Source organism: Mus pahari, chromosome 20, assembly GCF_900095145.1.
Source record: "Mus pahari chromosome 20, PAHARI_EIJ_v1.1, whole genome shotgun sequence".
Lineage (NCBI taxonomy): Eukaryota > Metazoa > Chordata > Mammalia > Rodentia > Muridae > Mus > Mus pahari.
Genome location: NC_034609.1, coordinates 35074799 through 35093875, shown reverse-complemented (window position 1 = coordinate 35093875; position 19077 = coordinate 35074799). Strand labels below are relative to the sequence as shown.

The 19077-nt window shown below is 52.0% G+C and overlaps 1 protein-coding gene across 2 annotated transcripts in view; it reads left to right on the top strand.

Moving 5' to 3' along the window:
• The window catches only part of Bcar1 (BCAR1 scaffold protein, Cas family member), a 33541-nt gene that overhangs the window by 9799 nt on the left and 4665 nt on the right, over window positions 1-19077 (top strand). The window contains exons 1-4 of one of the 2 annotated variants that reach the window (XM_021220370.1): window positions 2303-2414; window positions 12688-13326; window positions 18211-18354; window positions 18548-18664. In XM_021220370.1, coding sequence (XP_021076029.1) covers window positions 2403-2414; window positions 12688-13326; window positions 18211-18354; window positions 18548-18664 — 912 coding nt within the window. In that variant the 5' untranslated portion in view covers window positions 2303-2402. Of the gene's footprint in view, window positions 1-2302; window positions 2415-12687; window positions 13327-18210; window positions 18355-18547; window positions 18665-19077 lie in introns of those variants that run through there. The other variant, XM_021220369.1, reaches the window with a different exon arrangement.

Genomic DNA, 19077 nt, shown 5'->3' with positions numbered 1-19077 from the left:
CCATCCTCCTCTGGGTGTCAGGTCTGTCCCTCCTGGGCACAGATTGTGTGGAACGAGACAAGGGCTCCTGGACTGTGTCAGTCTCATCACTGTAATGAGGCCAGCAGGAAAGTGTATTGTAAAACTACTGTGGGCATGAGTCCCTCGACATCATGGAGGTTGGGTCGGTGTGTGGGAGGGAGGACTGCATCACTGAGCACATGTGTCCAGGCCAGCACAGACCACCGTGTGTGTGTGTGTGTGTGTGTGTGTGTGTGTGTGTGTGTGTGTGTAGCATCTCTGTCAGCCCTTTGTCATAACCACCCTAATGGGTGCTTCCTCCCCAATAGCTTGGGAAGGGGTACTCCCCTAGCGCAGTGGGGTGTCAATCCTGGGGTCTTGTTTCCAAAGCGGAAATGCCATTCCAAGGTTCACAGGCTTGGGGGGAGTTAAGTGGAAAAGGAGCAAATTTTTGAAATGCCTGAGCCTGAGCCCAGTTCCCTTCCCCCACCTCCACACTCACCCCCAGCCCTCCTCTGAGAGAGGCTCTTCCTTTCCCAAGATCCTAGCTAGTCACTGCCTCTCTGTGGTGCCTTCCCTTGGCCAGGGGTGGAATAGAGGCTTAGAGCCTAGTCTTTTGTGTTCCTATCCATCCTGCAGAGACCTCCTGGGTCTCTGGGTCCTGCTCCTCCCCTCCAAAGTAGAGAGACTCAGTGACGTGTTATGGACCCTTCAACCCCAACACAGTGGGACAAATGCTTAGGCATGTTCGTTCCCACTGGCTTAGGGCCATTGAGTAGCTGGATGGAGGGGGGCATGTAGGAGAGAGAGAGATGGGGGTAGTGCATGGTGACCAGCAGGAATGTTCCAGGTGCTGTTACAGGACACTGAGTCAGTTCTCCTTGCTTCCCCACAACCCCCATACTGTGAGCTCTGGCCAGTGGTTTGTGAGCCAGAAGCCCCAGGGAAATGCAGGTGGGTTAAGACCCAGGAATCTGGTTTAACCAGGTGTTCACAGACTTGTGAGCGCTTTCTGGTCTGCTGTAGCCCAGCTCCTGATGAAGGAGCTCTGGGCAAAAGGCTGCCCAGTGCCTGTCAAGTAGAGGTTGGCCTTGAGCATGTGTGTGTTAGCCACTGGTCTTCAGAGCTCTGCTGAAATGAAGTGTGGTCTGGCTCACTGCTTCCTTCCATCAGCAGCTGACGGATGGACAGTGTGCAGTGAGGGTCCTGCATGCTCCGAAATAAGTTTCATCCCTGTTTTTCCGGCAGTCTGTGCTCAGAGACTCTGGCATGCACATTTTGCTGTTTGGATTGACATTACTGAACCGCAGCCTAGCAAGGAGCAAGCCCTGAGGTGAGCTGAGGTCCTGTCCACTGCTGTCCCGAGTGCTTTTTCCTTCTCAGTCTCAGCGCATTTGGACGGTGCTGAAACAGACAAGCTGGAGCAGGTTTCAGGAAGATTGCTGCTGGGCACGAGTTTTATGTCTGGACAGGACTGACTCAGGAAAGGTGGAGGGGTGCTCCTAGGGCATGACTGTGACCCGAACATGGGCAGCCTTCTTCCAGATCTTGGATTCACTTCAGTGGAGAACTGGTGCAGGAATTGGCAAGCCTCTGGTGCCCTGCTTGGTGCCCAGAGGCATATGTGGAGTGGACATAGTTAGTCCCAGCTTCACATCCCTGGGCTTCAGGGGATCAGCTGGGATCCCCAAAAGCCGAGGAATACAAAGTGGTAGGAGTTGGTGCTGCCAGTGAAAAGCAGCAAGTCAGACTTTAGCTGGCCAACCCTGGGTTTAGCTGGCCAACCCTGGGGTCTGTTTCATTTTGAGACAGGATCTTACCCTGACTGTCTTACCCAAGCTGGCTTCCTGCCTTTGCCTCCCTATTACTGCAATCTTAGACATAAACCATCTCTCTGGGTTCCTGAGATCCTTACACAGTAAGGCCTGTCTACAATAGTCTTAGACAATTATTGTTTTCAGTAATTGCTTTTGGGGCGTACTCCTCTCCCCCCTCCCCCATTTTGCGTAGGAATTCAGATCTGAATCGTATGCGGCGAACACGCGTGAATACTCCAGTGTTGATGTGTAAGGAAGGCAAAAGACCAGCATCTGGAGGGGACGGAGGGGCTGCACCATGGGGCTGGGTGGCGTCTTCTAAGGACCTTCGCTAGCAGGGCCAGCAGCCCTGAGCGGCGGGGATGTCCACCACGGGCAGTAGCCAGCTCGACACGCCCACCTCGGCGGCTCATTTGCATGGTGGACCACGGCGGCCAATGGTAGCGCGGCTGGGCATGCCGGGAGCCGGGCGGGCGGAGCGAAGTGGACCGGCTGCGGGCGGCCGAGGCGGCGGCTGAGACGTGAGGCGCGGGCGGCGGGCTGCGGGCGGTACGCGGGCGGCGCGGCCTCTGGCCGGGGAGCACCATGAAGTACCTGGTGAGTGTGGCCGCCAGGCCGGGCGGCCGGGCGGGGAGGAGGACGATTCCTGTGGGCCCCGAGCGTCCCGCCGGCTGCAGAATTACCGAGCAGCTCGGCGCGTAAACGGGTCCCTCCCTCGGTCCGCCTTTCGATTCCCGCAACCCACGGAGCTAGCGTGACGCCCTCGCAGCCCTTGGGGCCTGACGTCCTCGGGCAGCCGGACCACCGGCCGGCCGGGTTGCCCGAGGCGGTACGCAGAGGGACTGGAAAACCGAGATTTGCTGAGGATTGCAAACCGGCAGCGAGCCGCGATAGGTCAGAACCTGGGAGGATTTGGGGAGTTGAGAATCGCAGTGAAGGCGGCAGCTTATTTTCAAGACTCTGGATTGTAGAAAGGTCTAGGCTGAGAGGCACACCCGAACTAGGTTTGCTGTGAATTTGGTCACCTATACAAAAGGACCATGTGTCTGTTCCTTGCTAAGTAAGAAAGTTTCCGATTGTCTTGGGCCAGGGGACACGCCCTCCTTTCTCCGGGTGGAGAGTTGGATGGTGACCGGCTTGGGCTGACGGGCCAGAATAGCAGGTGTGAATGCCTAGAGGATCCGGAGCCTGAAGCCAGGTGGTGCCTTAGGGAAGGGAGCCCTTGGGAAGTAACTGCCGGCACACCCTCCTGGCACTAGTACTCGCCTCCCCTTTGCCCTGAGCGAGGAAGGAACCCATTGGAAACTGGGTGGAGACAGCAGGGTAAGGCAGCCCTAGGTTGTGCCTGTAAAGTCACCTTTGCTCGGAGGAGGAAGAATGGAGCTTCTGGCCTTTGGTGGTTGTGTTTGAGCAGGAGAGTGAATGCAGTGTGATCTCCCTGGGTCTGACCCTTGAGGCTGGTGCTGCTCCCCATCCTGGTTGTAAGGTTTTAAGTGTGGAAACTGAGGCAGAAAGCAGGAGCAATGTGTCTGTGTACTGTACCATTTGGGCTCCCTGCTCCTTGCCTGGGCTGAGGGAACAAGCCTTGAGCTGTCAGACTCTACTGTGGCTCTCTGCTAGCACCCATCCTTTTAGGAGGCTCCAACACAAAATTTCCCCATGTCTGGACAGCTTTATCCTCTGCCCACCCTCTAACCTAACCTTTTCAGTCTGGGAGGCCTTTGGAAAGAGGTCGAGTTAGCCAGACTTGATACTGGGGAGCGGGGAGTGCATGGTGATCATTTTCCAGCAGATGCACTGGGTAGAGGGGTGCTCTCAGACCCAGACAATGAGCCTGTGCACTCTTGTCTGGTCCTCTGAACTCTAGGGAGAGTCAGGGCTCCATGTTTTTCTTGGTGAAACCCTCTTACCTCTAGGTGAGACACAAGGTCAGTCCTTGTAGGAGAGGTAGAGAGGAGGGGATAAGCTTTGTGTGCTGGAGATGGACAGTTTCTGTGATACTGTCCCCTGTCCCTACGTGGGGCTAGCTGCATTAGGAGGTACTCGTATAAATGAACTGCATTAGGAGCTGCTGAAGGCTATTATGTACAGTTCAGGATGTAGAGTGCTGAAGCTCCAGGGGCCTTAAGGCCTGAAGGTGAATAAACTTAAGATCTTACTGTCCCTTTGCTTTGATCTCTGGATCCAGCCATGATGACAGAGTCAGGGCTAGGGATTGCCCTTGTTCTGGGCCCCATGTTGTCCTTACAGTGAAGGGTCAGGGTCAGTCTTATACTGAGCTTTGCTAAGGCTTTTTTGCAGATCACAAAAGTGGACTAGAGCCCACCCACTGATAGTTTGACCAATCCTCCATTAGAATCCTAGGGTCAGGGAAGGAAGCAGTGGATATCCTACCCTTCGTGGTGTGATGGGGCTTGCAGAAACCATATCCTTCAGCAGGAGGATTCCTTATGCCACTTCACCTCTGCCCAGACTCCCCAAGGCAGTATCTGACACTGTGGCAGGAGTTGCAGCAGGAACCTGCTTCCGGTCCATAACTGGGTTTAGACACAGTCATTTGCTATTGCTACTAGAGCCAAGGTCAGCATCTGTGTGTGAGGGTGAATCTCTGGCAGTGGCCACCCCAGTGCAGGTGGGTTTTCACTGCTTCCTTTTCCAGACCTTTGCCCTGGCTGTGGACTGTCAGACATTGAGCAGGGAGCCACCTGTTAGGCATGCCTTCCTGCCTGTGTCCTGGCACATGCTCTCCTGAGGAAGGCAGAGCTGGAATTGAGACTCCTTTGAGCTGGCTCTGGAATGTGGGGCTGGTGCACAGGCCATTTTGAGCACCAACTCTCACACTCCTGTTCCTTATCAGCATATCAGGGACATGAACTGGCTGCTCAGTTGTCCATGGGAATGCTAGGGCAGGATGCTGCCAGACCTCGTTTGTCTTAGAATTCCACCCCAGATAACAGGACAGGGAAGGAAGGGCGGGAAGAAGTGTCTCTCAGGGCTGCGATGGACACTGGGTCGGGGCAAGGAGGGCTGCCAGGTCTCTAGTCAGTGGGTTTCTGGCTGCATGTTGCTCCAGGTGGATGCCTGAGCATGAGTGAAGAGGAATGGTGAATGTGATTGCCAGTTGGGCACACAGTCACTGGGCCTATATCCATTGGCCACCACCGAGACCAGGGCTCTTTGGGACAAGCAAACAGAATATCCCAGAAATAAACTTGGCTCACATTTGCAGTGGTTCTGAGTATGAAGGGAACCAGTGTTTCTTTAGTGCCTGCTGTGTGTGAGGCTCTGTACTTGGGGTGGGTGCCTGTGAGTGTGTATGCATTGGGGGTGGGACTAGGCAGGGTAGGAAAGGCTTGTGCCACTAACGCTCTGGATTCTGTAAAGCTCAACATTTCCCCCAAAAATCTCCAATTCCACTTGTATCTCAGAGCCCTAGACCTACCTCTGTAAACCTGTCTTGTCTCTGTGAACCTGGGTAAGACAGTTATACCCATTCTGAACTTGCTCTTTCCTTTGGGCAAGATAGACACAATTCTGATTGTCCTGGGTTGTTCTGAAGATTTAGTGATATGATCATGGGAGGAAGGAGCCTGGCCTATGGCCTAGGATAAATTCACTGTTCTTGTCCTTAGAAACCTGTCAGTGATGTCATGTTGCCCAATTCCTTTTCTGATTCCCCTGCTTCCCACCTTCAGCTGGATTAGGGCCACTGAGAACATGATTTGCTGTATAAATAAGTATGAACCACTTGTGGAACTAGGCATACCTTCAGAGGGTCCTCTGGTTAGTGGGCTCAGGCTGGCACTGCTTGAAGGCTCTGGGGAGAGGAAACTGTAGTGTCTTTACTCAGTACTCCAAGCCACCAGCTTGCACCCTGCCGTGCTGTCAGGTTTGGGAACTCCCACAGCACTGAGGACTCCCCCAAGGCAGCTGAAGCTGAGAAGCCATCCTTGCCCTCCACTCCTCTGCATTGCAAGGTTAGCTGGAATCCGGCTGGGTCTGAAGCTTTCTCAGGCCCCAATGCAGTGAGAGTCATTTGCAACCAGACAGTGACTGTGGGGCTGCTCTCTTGACTCCCATGTACAAGGATGTGTGTGGATGGGGAGCACTGGCATCAGGCTAAGGGCTTCTCTTGGCTCTGCTCACTCGGCAGGCACGTGCTGTGGCACCTCTATGCTCTAGCGCCCAGGGTCCTGCTGAAGACAGACTTGTGCCTCCCGTGCTTGTGTTAGGAACAAGAATCGGGAACAAGAAATGTGGGTATGTGAGGGAAGTGGGCGTCTTAAGATGGACATTGGCCTTCCTGAAGGAGGAGAGGGGTGATGTCTGACTGGGTCCTATAGACGAAGGATGCAACAGAAGATTCCCAGAGTGAGGTGGCCAGAGATTGGCAAGTTAGGCAGCAGCCTTCACGGTGTTGTGTATGTGACTGCAACATCAACCTTCCTAATGCTGTGACATTTTAATACAGTTTCATCATGTCATGGTGACCCCCTAAACAATTTGCTATTGTTATAAATCATAAGGTAAATATTTTTTGGAAATAGAAGTTTGACAAAGGGTTTGCAGCTCACAGATTGAGAACCTCTGATCTAGACAGATCAGTGTAACCTGGCTCTGCATCCCTTAGAGTCCCAGTTGTACCCATTGTGGGTTTGGAACATAACATATATAGCATATCATAGGCCATACAACCGTCCAGCTGACAGAGACTGGGAAGCTGGGCTTAGGGGCTGACTACTTTTCCAGCTTCAGTCATGACACTGAAACCCTGTGATCTTCCAAATACAGAGTCCCATGGCAGACTGCTAGGGCCTGAAAGCAGTCCTCAGCAGGAATGCTTGGCTGTGGTGGACTTTTACCTATCCGGGCTTATTTGGCTGTGGAGAGCCACTATTTGGATGGCATTTATTGGCCCTGGGATGATAGAGGGATAGATAATCTGTGGCATCCTAGAGCAATCAGCCCCTGCTTACCTGTCATTCTGGAGTCACAGAAGTCTCTGTGTGTTTGCTTAGCCAGTTAAGTCAGCTACAGTATTACTTCCTTGGAAAGTCACAAACAAGCAAAGGTCTTGTCCTTCATCATTTCTGGCACCCACTTTCCCCCCATCTTGGGAAATTATCAATTTCATGAGCTTCACATAAGCTAAGCACTGAGCTACAGTCCTAGACATGGCAAATTATGGCTGGATGTCTTTCTGCCCTGCTGCAGTGGTAAGCTTTGTGCTGACCTGGCCTCAGGAGTATAGGTGACACTGGCTTTAGGACAGTGGCTCTCAACTTTCCTAATGCTACGACCCCTTTAGCACAGTTCCTCATGGTATGGTAACTCCCCAACCATAAAGTTAGTTTGTTGCTACTTCATAGCTGTCATTTTGCTACTGCTGTGTATGTTATGTATTGTAATGTATCTAGTCCATAGGCTCCTGATAAGCAACGCCCCAAAGGGGTTATGAGCCAGGCTGAGAACCACTGCTAGGAGTTCGGCAAGAGCAGGAACCAGGGTAATGTTGTTAAACAAAAGGACAATCTTCTGTCATCTTAGCTTCAACAGTCTGGTTGTTTAGGGGAGAAGGGATTTACCCAAGGTCACAGAGCAGTGGGAGTGAGAGCTAGACCTGTTCTGGGGCTGAGCTGTTGTCACTGTTGGCCTGTAACGGGAAGAGGGAAGGAACAACGTGGCCTTGAATAGTAGCTAACCAGGGAGGCAGAGAGGCTGAAAGCCCTTTGCTTGGCCAGCTAAAGAAGTTGATAGGTCGGGCACTGGCAGTGCTTAGGACTTGGGCTGGGCAGGAGAGAGGCTGCTGCAAGGGCTCTGGGCCAGAGCACACCAGCTGACACAGGCAGAGGAGCCCCTGGTGCCAGGCTCTTGATGCCACGTGCCCAGTCCATGAGGTGCTTCTCTGGCTCCAGCTGCCTTTGACTGTACAGTTAGTTACAACCCTACTTGGCCAAGGCGTACTTGGCAGGCATCCTGTGAGCTTGTGCTGTAGGTAGGGCGAGCAGCTCTGGGAAGCTGGAAGCCCAAGTGGCTCCCCTAGGCTGGGCAGTTTCTGTCTTGGATGGTTTGTCACTGAACCCTTTCCTTAGCAGACCCTTGTAGTCTTCATGCTTTCACTCTCTGCTGGTGCTCCCAGACCCACCCAGTGGGGCCTCTTGATGAGCCTGGGCAGCAGTCATAAAGGTGAGGGGACTCAGTAGTGGGGCCCTTCTGTCTACACTTCCACCCGCCTTTGACTTGGCTGGAGGGAATTTCCCTGTGACTCACTCTGCTGGCACTTCCTGTGGTCACCAGGGCTGGGGCCAGGGGGACCCAGCCAGGCAGCTTGGTGTTCTGGGGTCACTGAGGGAGGGTGGGCCTGGTGATTCCCAGAGGCAGGCTGCAGACCATATTTGGGAAATTGTTTTTTCTTGTCTGCAGCTTGGAGTTGGGGCCTCTGAGCCTGGTGGGCTGTAAGGTAGTTCCCACCCAGGCCTGCTCGTCAGAGCTCTGGCCTCTGAACAGACTAGCTGCCTGTCTGCCTCTGGTCCAGCCTGACCCAGAACCTGGGAGGTGGTCCACTATTTTCTTTTTTCTGGATAAGTATATTTTTCCTTTCCTTTAAAAAAATTATATTTAGAATAATAGTTTTTAATGATACTTTTATACATATTTAATTTTGATTAATTCCCCCTCAAACATATTTTCAACTTCAAAGTAAGGAATACTTATCAAATACAAGTTGGAAAATTCTATAAATAAGAAGAGAGAATATCCACCCTTATTGTCTTGAGTATTAAAGTGGTATTCTGACACCTCATTTTAAAGTTTCAAATGATGTTTTATAAAGGAGGAGTTTTTTTGGGGGTTGGGGATATCACTATAGACTAAAGTAACCTAATCGAGTCTTCCTGCCTCTGCTTCCTGAATGCTGGAAGTCCTGGAATACTCTATGCCCAGCTTATTTAGTGCACTGTAACTCTTCTGTAACTGGTGCGACCAGACTAGAGGGGCTATGGCAGTTTCAGAGGCTCTGCCCTCTCTAGGTTGCCTGCCTGCCTGTTTGCTTGGCTCTTCCCTTGGGACTTGTTCTGCCCCTGCCTTTTCTGGGACTGGAGACTCCAAGCTGTCCTGGAGAAATAGCTCCCAGCTGGTGACTCCTGGGGCAGTCTTCCATCCAGTGCTCCTGACCCGTCAGTGTGGCAGGACTGAGAGGTAACCCTCTGGGCCTCTTCTGCTTTAGAGCCTGGACTCCCACTTTGTATTTTTATCCCAGTGATGTGGCTGTTCCTGCTGCCTGGAATTCCAGCTCCTAATTGATTCCATGAAGGAACTGGGGTCTGTAGGATGCTGGTGGGTTTTGTTGTTTGGTGGTTTAGCTTTGGCATGATTGTAGGTTGTGTACCACCAGCCTGGCCAGGGGATTGTTTTACTTCATGAGTCTAAGTAGCCAAGGCCATGCAACAGGTAGCCAGAGCCCAGGTCCCATTCTAAGTTGTGTCTTCAGATCCAGGAGACTTAGGAGGGACCTGGTAGCTCACCCATAATTAATGTTCACCTGGAGGCCAGAGGGGTGCATCTGACCTTCTTGAGTGCCCAGTGAGGTCTCAGTCAGCCTTGCTGAGATGGACAGTCTTCTGACACTCTAGGAGGACAGGTGTCCTAGCCACACCCAGACCAGATTCCTGCCTTCCTCCTGCCCTCTGCCATGTCTAAGGCCCGCTCTGGGAAGGAGGCAGTAAGAGCAGGGCTGCTCAGGTCACAGTGGCCGTCTTGGAGCTTCCCACTCGGTTCTATGTCCTCTGCCCTGCCTACCATCCTGTTCTCCTGCTTCAAGTCACACAGCCCCAGCACAGGCTACTTGGCTCCTGGGCCACATGAAGTGTGCTCTGGGAGTATCTCTCCATTATAGAAAGGCCATTAGTACCCATTTCTTATAGCATCTGGGACAGCTGACAGGAGCACCAGTAAAGGTGTGTGTTGGGCAGGGTGGGGGTGGGGATGGGAGATGCTGCTCTTCTTTTGCCTAATGCCTCTGTTTTTCCTGTTGCATCTTCCTCAAGCCCCAGAAGCACTCACAGTAGTAATATGTCTGGGATCTGCTCCTGGATAATCGTGACTATAACTCAGGAGGGAAGAGCCGACCCACCTCACCTATACCTCCTCATTGCTCCCAAGTGAATTCTCACTCCTGCCTGCACCACTTCCTTAAACACCATAAACCCCCGAAGGCCCTTGTGGCCTGACCCCTCTGTCTGTACTTGATGGTACTGAGCATCCATCAGCAGGTCTTGATCATTTGATTTCCCTTAGATGACCTCTCTGTATAGGTTTTCTGTTGGTCTTGTCTTTTCCTTTTTGATTGTATGAACTCCTCCAAATTCTTACTGACTTGTTTTGCCCAACACTAGGCTTTTTGTATTTGATTTCTGATTGGTAGTGTGTGGTGCCAGGTCAGGTCCATACTGGCTGCCTTCCTACAGTGAGTTTCCTATATTCACCTACTGTAGACTCTTAGCCCTTCCCATGCTTCCTGGCCCTTGTCCTGCCCCATCCCTGCTTAGAGTTGTCCTCACGGCTAGAAAGAATGCCTGTGCATTTTAGAAGTGGCTTGTTCATGTATTGACCTCTATTCCTCCATTTCATTCTAAAAGAATTCCTCAAAAATAAAATTAAAAAACCCTCTGGCATAATAATTCGTGATGAATTATTATGATGCCCTATTAAATTATCTGAGTTCACATTATTCCCCTTTCAGTCTTGGGTACATTTCAAGACCTTTCCCAAAGAATGCCCCAAAACCTCAGATTAGTATTAAGCATTCTGTATATTATATTTTTTTCAGTAGGTGTTTGTCAGTAATAGGTTTTTCTGTTTGTTTGTTTGTTTGTTTGTGTCTGAGACAACCACGTATCCCTGGTTGGCCTGGAACTCACTATGTAGACCAGGCTGACCTCAGACTCACAGAGATCTACCTGCCTCTGCCCTCCTCCAGGTACTGGGATTAAAGGCATGCTGGCTTTTGTCTATAATAGTTTAATTTTGGTAAGAGATTAATAATAATAATAACAGAACAATTGTAATATATTATTATAAAAGTTAAGTGATTGGTCCCTCCAAAACTGTAAATTAGTAACTTTAACCTTTTTACTTAACAGAAGTACCTTCATAGCTTCTCTTAAGCAAATTTGAATTATACAAGAGTTGCTGTCGGGCGTGGTGGCACATGCCTTTAATCCCAGCACTTGGGAGGCAGAGGCAGGCAGATTTCTGAGTTAGAGGCCAGCCTGGTCTACAAAGTGAGTTCCAGGACAGCCAGGGCTATACAGAGAAACCCTGTCTTGAAGAGTTGCTGCTTGTGTGCTTTAGCAACATTCTTGAACATAGTAAGCCCTATAGTAGCTGAATAGGTCTGATGCCCCAGATCGCTACCAAGTCACTGGCAAGCAAGAAGCATATGCAGGATAGATGCACTGGTCCCTGGTGGTGGAGTGGAGTAGCAAGAGCTTTCATTATGCTTCTTAGATTTGCCTGTTCTTTCTGGAATTTTTTAATTTAATAGTTTTGTGCCATGGTTGATCATAGGTAACTAAAGCCATGGAAAGTGGAACCATGAGTGATGGGCAGGTGGCTGTCCTGAGAGAAAGTAAGACACTGACCTCACATTACAGAGGTGGGTCACCCCACCGGGAGCTTGGTGTGGGTTTTCCTTTTGCTCAAGTTTTTACTGAAGTAAAAACATTTTGTAGCCGGGCGTGGTGGCGCACGCCTTTAATCCCAGCACTCGGGAGGCAGAGGCAGGTGGATTTCTGAGTTCGAGGCCAGCCTGGTCTACAGAGTGAGTTCCAGGACAGCCAGGGCTATACAGAGAAACCCTGTCTTGAAAAAAAAAACAAAAAACAAAAAACATTTTGTCCTCTGCAGTCTTGTGCAAGGTCTGTTGTTCTGTGCATGCTGTGACATTTCCATCAATTCCTGATTCTTTTATGAAGATGATTACATGGTCTGCAGACGATGACCATTTGTTTCCTGAGATGTGTATATTCCTCCCCCACCCATCATTTTCTTCCTCTGGAAGAATTGCAGTACCCTGGACACAAGGGTCTGAACCTTGGCTCTAGAAACTCTGGTTGCTGGGCAGTGGTGGCGCACATCTTTAATCCCAGCACTCCGGAGGCAGAGGCAGGCGGATCTCTGTGAATTTGAATTTGAGGCCAGCCTGGTCTACAGAGCAAGTTCTAGGACAGCCAAAGCTATACAAAGAAACCCTGTCTTGAAAAACAAAAGGAGAGAGAGAGAGAGAGAGAGAGAGAGAGAGACTGACCTGTGTTCATTAGTAACCTAGAGCCTGAATTGCCATAGTCTGAACCTGTCTGGTATAGACTGTCACATGACTTCAGACCTCAGGAATATTTTAAAGATTTTATTTTATTTAAAAAATGTGAGGTGTGTATGATGTGTCTGCATATATGCGTGAGTGCAGGTGTCTACAGCGTCCAGAAGAGTGTGTTGGGTCCCATGGACCTGGGTTGTGAACCATCCACTATTAATGCTGGAGACCAAAGTCAGCTCCTGTGCCATAGCAGGAAGCTCCCTTTTAACTGCTAAGCCACCTCTCCAGGGATGATTCTTAGTAACATAGAGGCCATCTCTGGAGTGCTGATGGTAGGTGCTGCCTTTGCGAGTTGGAGGGGTCCCAGCTCAGCTGCACTGGGGTCAACTCCACTTTGCTCCTGATGGACAGGGCAAAGGTCCCCTGCTATTGCCAGATGTGACCAAGTCCCCTTTGAAAGTCAAAACTGGTGCCTGCTGACACTGGAGTGGGCGGAGCTGGTGAGACCTGTGGCCTCCTCCTACCTCCATGACCACTTGTGTCTTCTCTCCCCAGAACGTGCTGGCCAAAGCCCTCTATGACAACGTAGCTGAATCCCCGGATGAGCTCTCCTTCCGAAAGGGTGACATCATGACAGTGCTTGAGCGGGACACTCAGGGCCTTGATGGCTGGTGGCTCTGCTCACTGCATGGGCGCCAGGGCATTGTGCCTGGGAACCGCCTCAAGATTCTGGTTGGCATGTATGACAAGAAGCCAGCAGGACCTGGACCAGGCCCACCTGCCACCCCACCCCAGCCCCAGCCCCAGCCCAGCCTCCCCCAGGGTGTTCATGCTCTGGTACCTCCAGCTTCCCAGTACAGTCCCATGCTCCCCACTGCATACCAGTCCCAGCCTGACAATGTGTACCTGGTACCCACTCCCAGCAAGACTCAGCAAGGTCTCTACCAAGCCCCTGGACCCAATCCACAGTTCCAGTCACCCCCAGCCAAACAGACACCCACATTCTCAAAGCAAACACCTCATCACTCATTTCCCAGCCCAGCCACAGACCTTTACCAGGTGCCCCCAGGGCCTGGAAGTCCAGCCCAGGACATTTACCAGGTGCCACCTTCGGCTGGCATAGGGAATGACATCTACCAAGTCCCTCCATCTCTGGACACGCGCAGCTGGGAGGGAACAAAGCCATCAGCAAAGGTAAGGCCAACTTGGCACAGCTGAAACCCCCTGGGGTCAGCCTAGGGACCTGGCCCACCACAGTGCCCACACTCCTGTATCATTATGTATTGGTCTGAGGTCCAGGAGGGAGGTATCTGGACAAATGTCTCCATTTATCTGATTCGGGTGGGTGAGTAGGGACACCAAGGTGGCCATAGATGAGGAGGATGTCTTCAGTAGGCTGCCCTGAGATGGAGAAGGTTAGGCCACAGGCTACAAGCCTGTGACAGGTCTAGAGGTGTGAAGAAGTACCCTGTGTTCCAAGCAAGCAGGAAAGGCCAGAGCCACCAACCAAGACAATCTCTCTCAGGGCCTGATAGCCGAACCTGAAGGGGAGGAGCTCAGGGAGGAGGAGCCTGCACAGCTCACGTTGAGGTCAGTTTACTCTGGCGTGAGTGGAAATATGGTGTGAGCATGAAACCTGTGTATGGGCCAGGAAAAGGCTTAGTGTGACAGCACAGAGGGAGAACTGGAAGAGCAAAGCATCTCCTCTTGGAAATTGCACCAGGAGGCAGCAGGCTGGGACCAGAGAGACTGCCCATTTCCTAAGGAGCTGTCTTGGAGGGTAGTTATGTCACTCAGTTACTTTTGTCCCACCCAGCTGCCTGGGAGAGGAGGTGTGAACCTTGTCAGGTGTATGTCACTTAAAGGGACTTCCTGAGAACCGAGGATCATGCCCCTGGTAGAGGCAGCCGACTGTGGTGGGCACAGCAGCACAAGCTCAGCTAAGGCAGGTTCATGTTCTGATGATGTCTAGTCCAGAGCCACCTCTGTCTGGTAAGACATTGGCCTCCTGCATGCTCAATTATGGCATTGAGCCTTTGTCTTCAAAGCCACCGAGGGCCAAGGTGTAACCCTAAGTGATACCAGCTAGAAAGCAGGTAGTGTCGCCCCCTGCCTGCCCACAAAGGAGCTTGGCATCGAGCTGGCCTGAGCAGGCCTACAGAGGATGAGATTTCTTGAACCCTAGTTACAGGTCTGACCACCAGCCATCCCTAAGTCACTGGACCCCACTTATTGTACAACCTGCCTCTTTAGCCACTTAACCAAAGAAAAGCAGGTAATAGTGGCTGGTGAGATGGCAGAGGAGAGCACTGACTGCTCTTCTGAAGGTCCTGAGTTCAAATCCCAGCAACCACATGGTGGCGCATGCCTTTAATCCCAGCACTTGGGAGGCAGAGGCAGGCAGATCTCTGAGTTCAAGGCTAGCCTGGTCTACAGAGTAAATTCTAGGATAGTCAGGGCTACACAGAGAAACCCTGTCTCAAAAAAAAGAAAAAGAAAAAGAAAAAACCACATGGAAGCTCACAACCACCCGTAATGAGATCTGACGCCCTCTTCTGGTGTGTCTGAGGACAGCAACAGTATACTTATTTATAGTAATAAATAAATCTTTTTTTAAAAAAAGAAGAAGAAAGAAAAGCAGGTCATAGAATCCTACCATCAAAGGCCCTGCCCATGGGGACGAGGGGAAGGGGCGGAGTAGCCTGTGTCCAGTGAGCCTTGAAACAGGCCAAGGTTCATCCCCTCCACACTCACTCCCCACACATGAGGGCACGTGCACACCCATCACGCTCGTTCCCAGTCAGTTCCTCACCTCCTGCTCTTGCAGTAAAGCTTGGGTCAGCTGTTCATCTGGGCTAGAGTAGGAAGCCTGCCCTCACTCACCCGGAGGCTCACCGGCTGTGTCCTGCCTGCCTTTGGTGTTCCTGAGACTCTGATCCGACCTATAGCCTTAGAAGAGAAACTTTGTCGTTCCCGGGCGAGCAGCCATAGCGTCTGCTTTTATTTTATGAATGTGAAAGAAATGCTTCTTTGCCATAGAGAGTGCACGGTGTATGAGAGAGTCCAGAGAGAGCCCTGCTCGGGATAATCACTGAGAAATGTTAGCACATTTCGTCTACCATCTTCTTTGTCTGTCTTTTACAGATATGTATATAGACTTTCTTTGCTTCATTTGGTTTTTCAAGACAGGGTGGGTTTCACTGTAGCCCTGGCTGTCCTGGAACTTACTCTGTAGACCAGGCTGTCCTCAAATTCACAGAGATCCACCTGTCTCTGCCTCCTGAGTGCTGGGACTAAAGGAGTGAGCCGCCACCACCTGGCTTCTTTTCATTTTTTTTTTTTTCTTTCTCTTTGTAAATCATGCAGCTTGATTTTATTACAAAGAGCATGGTGGCACACACCTAATGTACACGTTTGTGCCTACATCTTCAGGTCTTACTTTCAAAAATCTCTGGCCCTCTGGTGTCTGTGAAACTTGACCCCTATTCCAGGCACTGAGGGGACAGTGCCATAGCGTGTGTTACCTGTAGGAGTAAGTGATAAGGATGGACCCAGGAGAGCTTGTCCCTGGAAGAGTGGCCATCTGCTGTGTAGGTGGAGGAAGCGAGGTCCAGAGTCCCCAGGGGCCTCTGCCAAAGGCTGAGGGACAGAGCCTAAACATGTAGGGAAGGCATCTGTCTGCAAGGCCACTTTTGAAAGAGCATTCCTGGGTCACGAACTAGGGCTTGCCAGGAGAGAGAAACACAAGTAAAGTAAGGTGTGCATCTGTCTGGGAAGCGGCACCTCCTGGTCAGCAGAGGTCAGGCTCCGTGATGTCCCTGTGGCACTCCATTCCCAGAGGAGGGATAAGCAACTGTGAGCAACCAAGCCAGCAGCTGGCTCGGGCTCGGGAAATGTCCATTTTGCAGTGGGAAAGATCAGCAGCCAGACTGTCTGGAGGGGTGGGGCCCGACCCAGAGTGAGCAGCCGAGAGAGACCCCTCTTGTCTTTGTTCCCTGCTTGACTCCTGCCTCGGTCCCTGTAGAGTCAGGGCTTCACCCCCATTTAGAATCAACAAGCTGGACTGTTTCTGGGTTCAGTCTCCCTTTTCCTTCAGACTTGTGGGGAGGTATAGGCTAGAAAGAAAAACAACTCTCTCCAGCCCCGCCTAACATGCGTGCCTGCGTCTCTGTCCTCCCTCCAGGGCCTGCTAATGGGGCATCAGGTGCAGAGAGAGCAGTGAAGCCTGTGATTAGCAGGGCTCAGTAGCTCTCTGATGAGTCCATTTCCCTAATGAGCTTCTCTTTTTCCCTGCTTTTCTCTATTGAGCAATAGAGAAACATTTGCTAACAGAAAATTCCTAACAGAAAAACGTTTGCTAGCCAACATAGCTGCTGTCACCTGACTCAGGTGTAGGAATAGGAGCTCCCTTTGACGTTAGACTAACCACTGGGGGCTGGGGTGAGATTCTCTGGCCTGTGCTTGCAGCCCTGACTATACAAGACCCGATGGCTACTGGCAAGGTAGGGGTGCTCCTGGCTTGCCTCTGAGAGGTTCACTGTCTGCCCCTTTGGGGTTTGAATTCCCACCTAGGATGTTTTGGGCCTAGAGAAGCCTCAGGCCTTGCCACAGGCTTCTCTAACCTGCCACGTCCCTCCAGCTCCAGTCTGCTATGCCATGGGCAGGTTCCAACATCTAAAAATAACCCTGGAGGGGACTCAAGGCTGGGGCCTGAGCAGGGAGATGAGACTTGGGAGGCAGCTGCAACTCCGCCCCCAGGCCCTGTTATTGGTGGCTGGGGACACCCCACAGAGGAGACCCTGAAGCTGCTACAGTGGCACACACACACATCAGCCTGCCAGGCTGTCTCCCAGGGGGAGCCCAGAAAGAAGCCCAGCTGGCCTGAATGTCAACTGCCTAGCTCAGATGTGCTGCCTGGGAGGTGGTGTCCGGTCTGGGTCTGCTGAGTGCCCCTGTGCCGTGTGGGGGCTGGGATCGGGGAGATGGCACTAGTGTGCCTGCTGAAGCAACTCCTAGGATGTTGAGCCTGAAGGAGGCGCAGGGTGTGTGTGGAGGCCCTGAGTCAGCCCTGTCCCAGACATCCCCTTTGATTAGAAAACAAAAGGCCTTTCTGTGGAGAAGGCTGAGCAGGGAGCCCCGTGGGGGAGGTTACCCTGAGCTTGCCTGGAGAATCTTGTGGAGGGGAGGCTGCCTGGCCCACTTCCACCCTACCAGGCTGAATGCTGCTGTCGGGGCAGCACGGTCTGGGGTTAGTGCCTGAGCATCCCAGAGTGTACCTCCTGAGCCTGCTTCCTCTCCATACAGAGCCGTAGCTTTGCCATGGATCCGAGGGTCAAGGCCCTGGGGAGGAAGCGGCTGGCTCTCTCTGACCAGTGATTCCCACTGAGGGCTTACCCTTTCAGGTGGGCAAGGCAGCCGTGGGTGTGGGTACAGAAAGCATAGGGTTGTGGTCCCACTTAGACTCCCTTTGCCATGTAGCTGACCTTATATTCTAGCCCTGTATCTGTTAGCCCTGAGGTCATTGTGCTCAAGAGTCCCACTAAGTATGCTGTGAGCAAGGGAAGGCTGCTTGCTGCAACTGCAGGCAGCGTTCTTTGCCTCCAGAGTCTAGGTAATGGTGATTAGGTCATTCTCTTGGTGAGCAGAACTTTCTGGGGCAGGGCAGCTAACAGGTCGTACGTACCAACAGGTATGACACAGGAGGCCTGACATGGGTCCTGCTGTGCTCAGGACTCCAGTGCAGGCTGCCCCTGCCTGCTGGCATTGCCTCTGGAGCCAGGCCTTTGTACCCTTCCTGTTCCATCTTGTCGACTGTGTAACCGTACTTGCGCCCTATTCTGTGGAATCTACTGGGTTAGCCAACTGTAGAGACTTCCTGTTTTATGGCCCAGAACCAGGGAGCTCTAAGCAAAACCTAGGGGTCTCATAATTATTTCACAAAGCAGAAAGGAGCACCCAGGGAATGAGATGCAGGGCCTCAAAGCCCAGCCTCGCAGAGCCGCGTGACCACCTCAGGGGATCTCCTGAGGGCCTGTGAGTGGATCCTAGGCCAGTGGTCCAACGGCCGTTTGTTCCTAGGTGGTGGTTCCTACGCGAGTGGGACAGGGCTGTGTGGACGAGGACGAGTACGACACCCCGCGTCACCTGCTAGCCCCAGGTCCCCAGGACATCTATGACGTGCCCCCTGTTCGAGGACTGCTTCCCAATCAGTATGGCCAGGAGGTAAGCGTTGGGGTCAGAGGCATGGGAGAGGGCGGGGCTGGGCCTTGCTCTGGGAGCTACATTTTCTCAGCCTAGCCAAGGCCTGCATAGCACAGCAGCCGTAGCCTAGGCAGCTAAGGTAGGCCTCTAGGTTTCTGGGGTAGACCAGGTGTCCCTGACAGTGTGTCACTGTGCCTTCTTTTGTGCCCTCCAGGTATATGACACCCCCCCTATGGCAGTCAAAGGCCCCAATGGCCGAGACCCATTGCTGGATGTGTATGACGTGCCCCCTAGTGTGGAGAAAGGCCTGCCGCTGTCCAACCATCATTCGGTAAGGAGTCACGGACGCTGAGGCCTTGGCTTCTAGAGGTGGAGAAGGCGAGGCTGAGTGTGTGCACAGGGCTTGGGCTGCTGTCTGCAGACCCTGGCTCTGTCCTTACTTGCTTTGGGGACAGATGAATGTCCAGGCTGTAGAGATGACTCCATAGTCGAGGCACTGTTTGCTCCTCTTGAAGACCCAGGGTCAGTTCCCAGCATCCATACAGTGTCTGGCCGCTCTCTGTAACTGCAGTCCCTGGTGATCCAGTGCCTCTTTCTGACCTCTTGGCACTAGGCATGTGTGTGTTGCATAGACATACACACAGACAAGACATCCATACATAAGATACATAAATTAAGTTTAAAAAGAAAGTTGCCCTTCTGCACCTCAAACATTGGCCCCTTGCCAGGCCTTTTTTTTTTTTT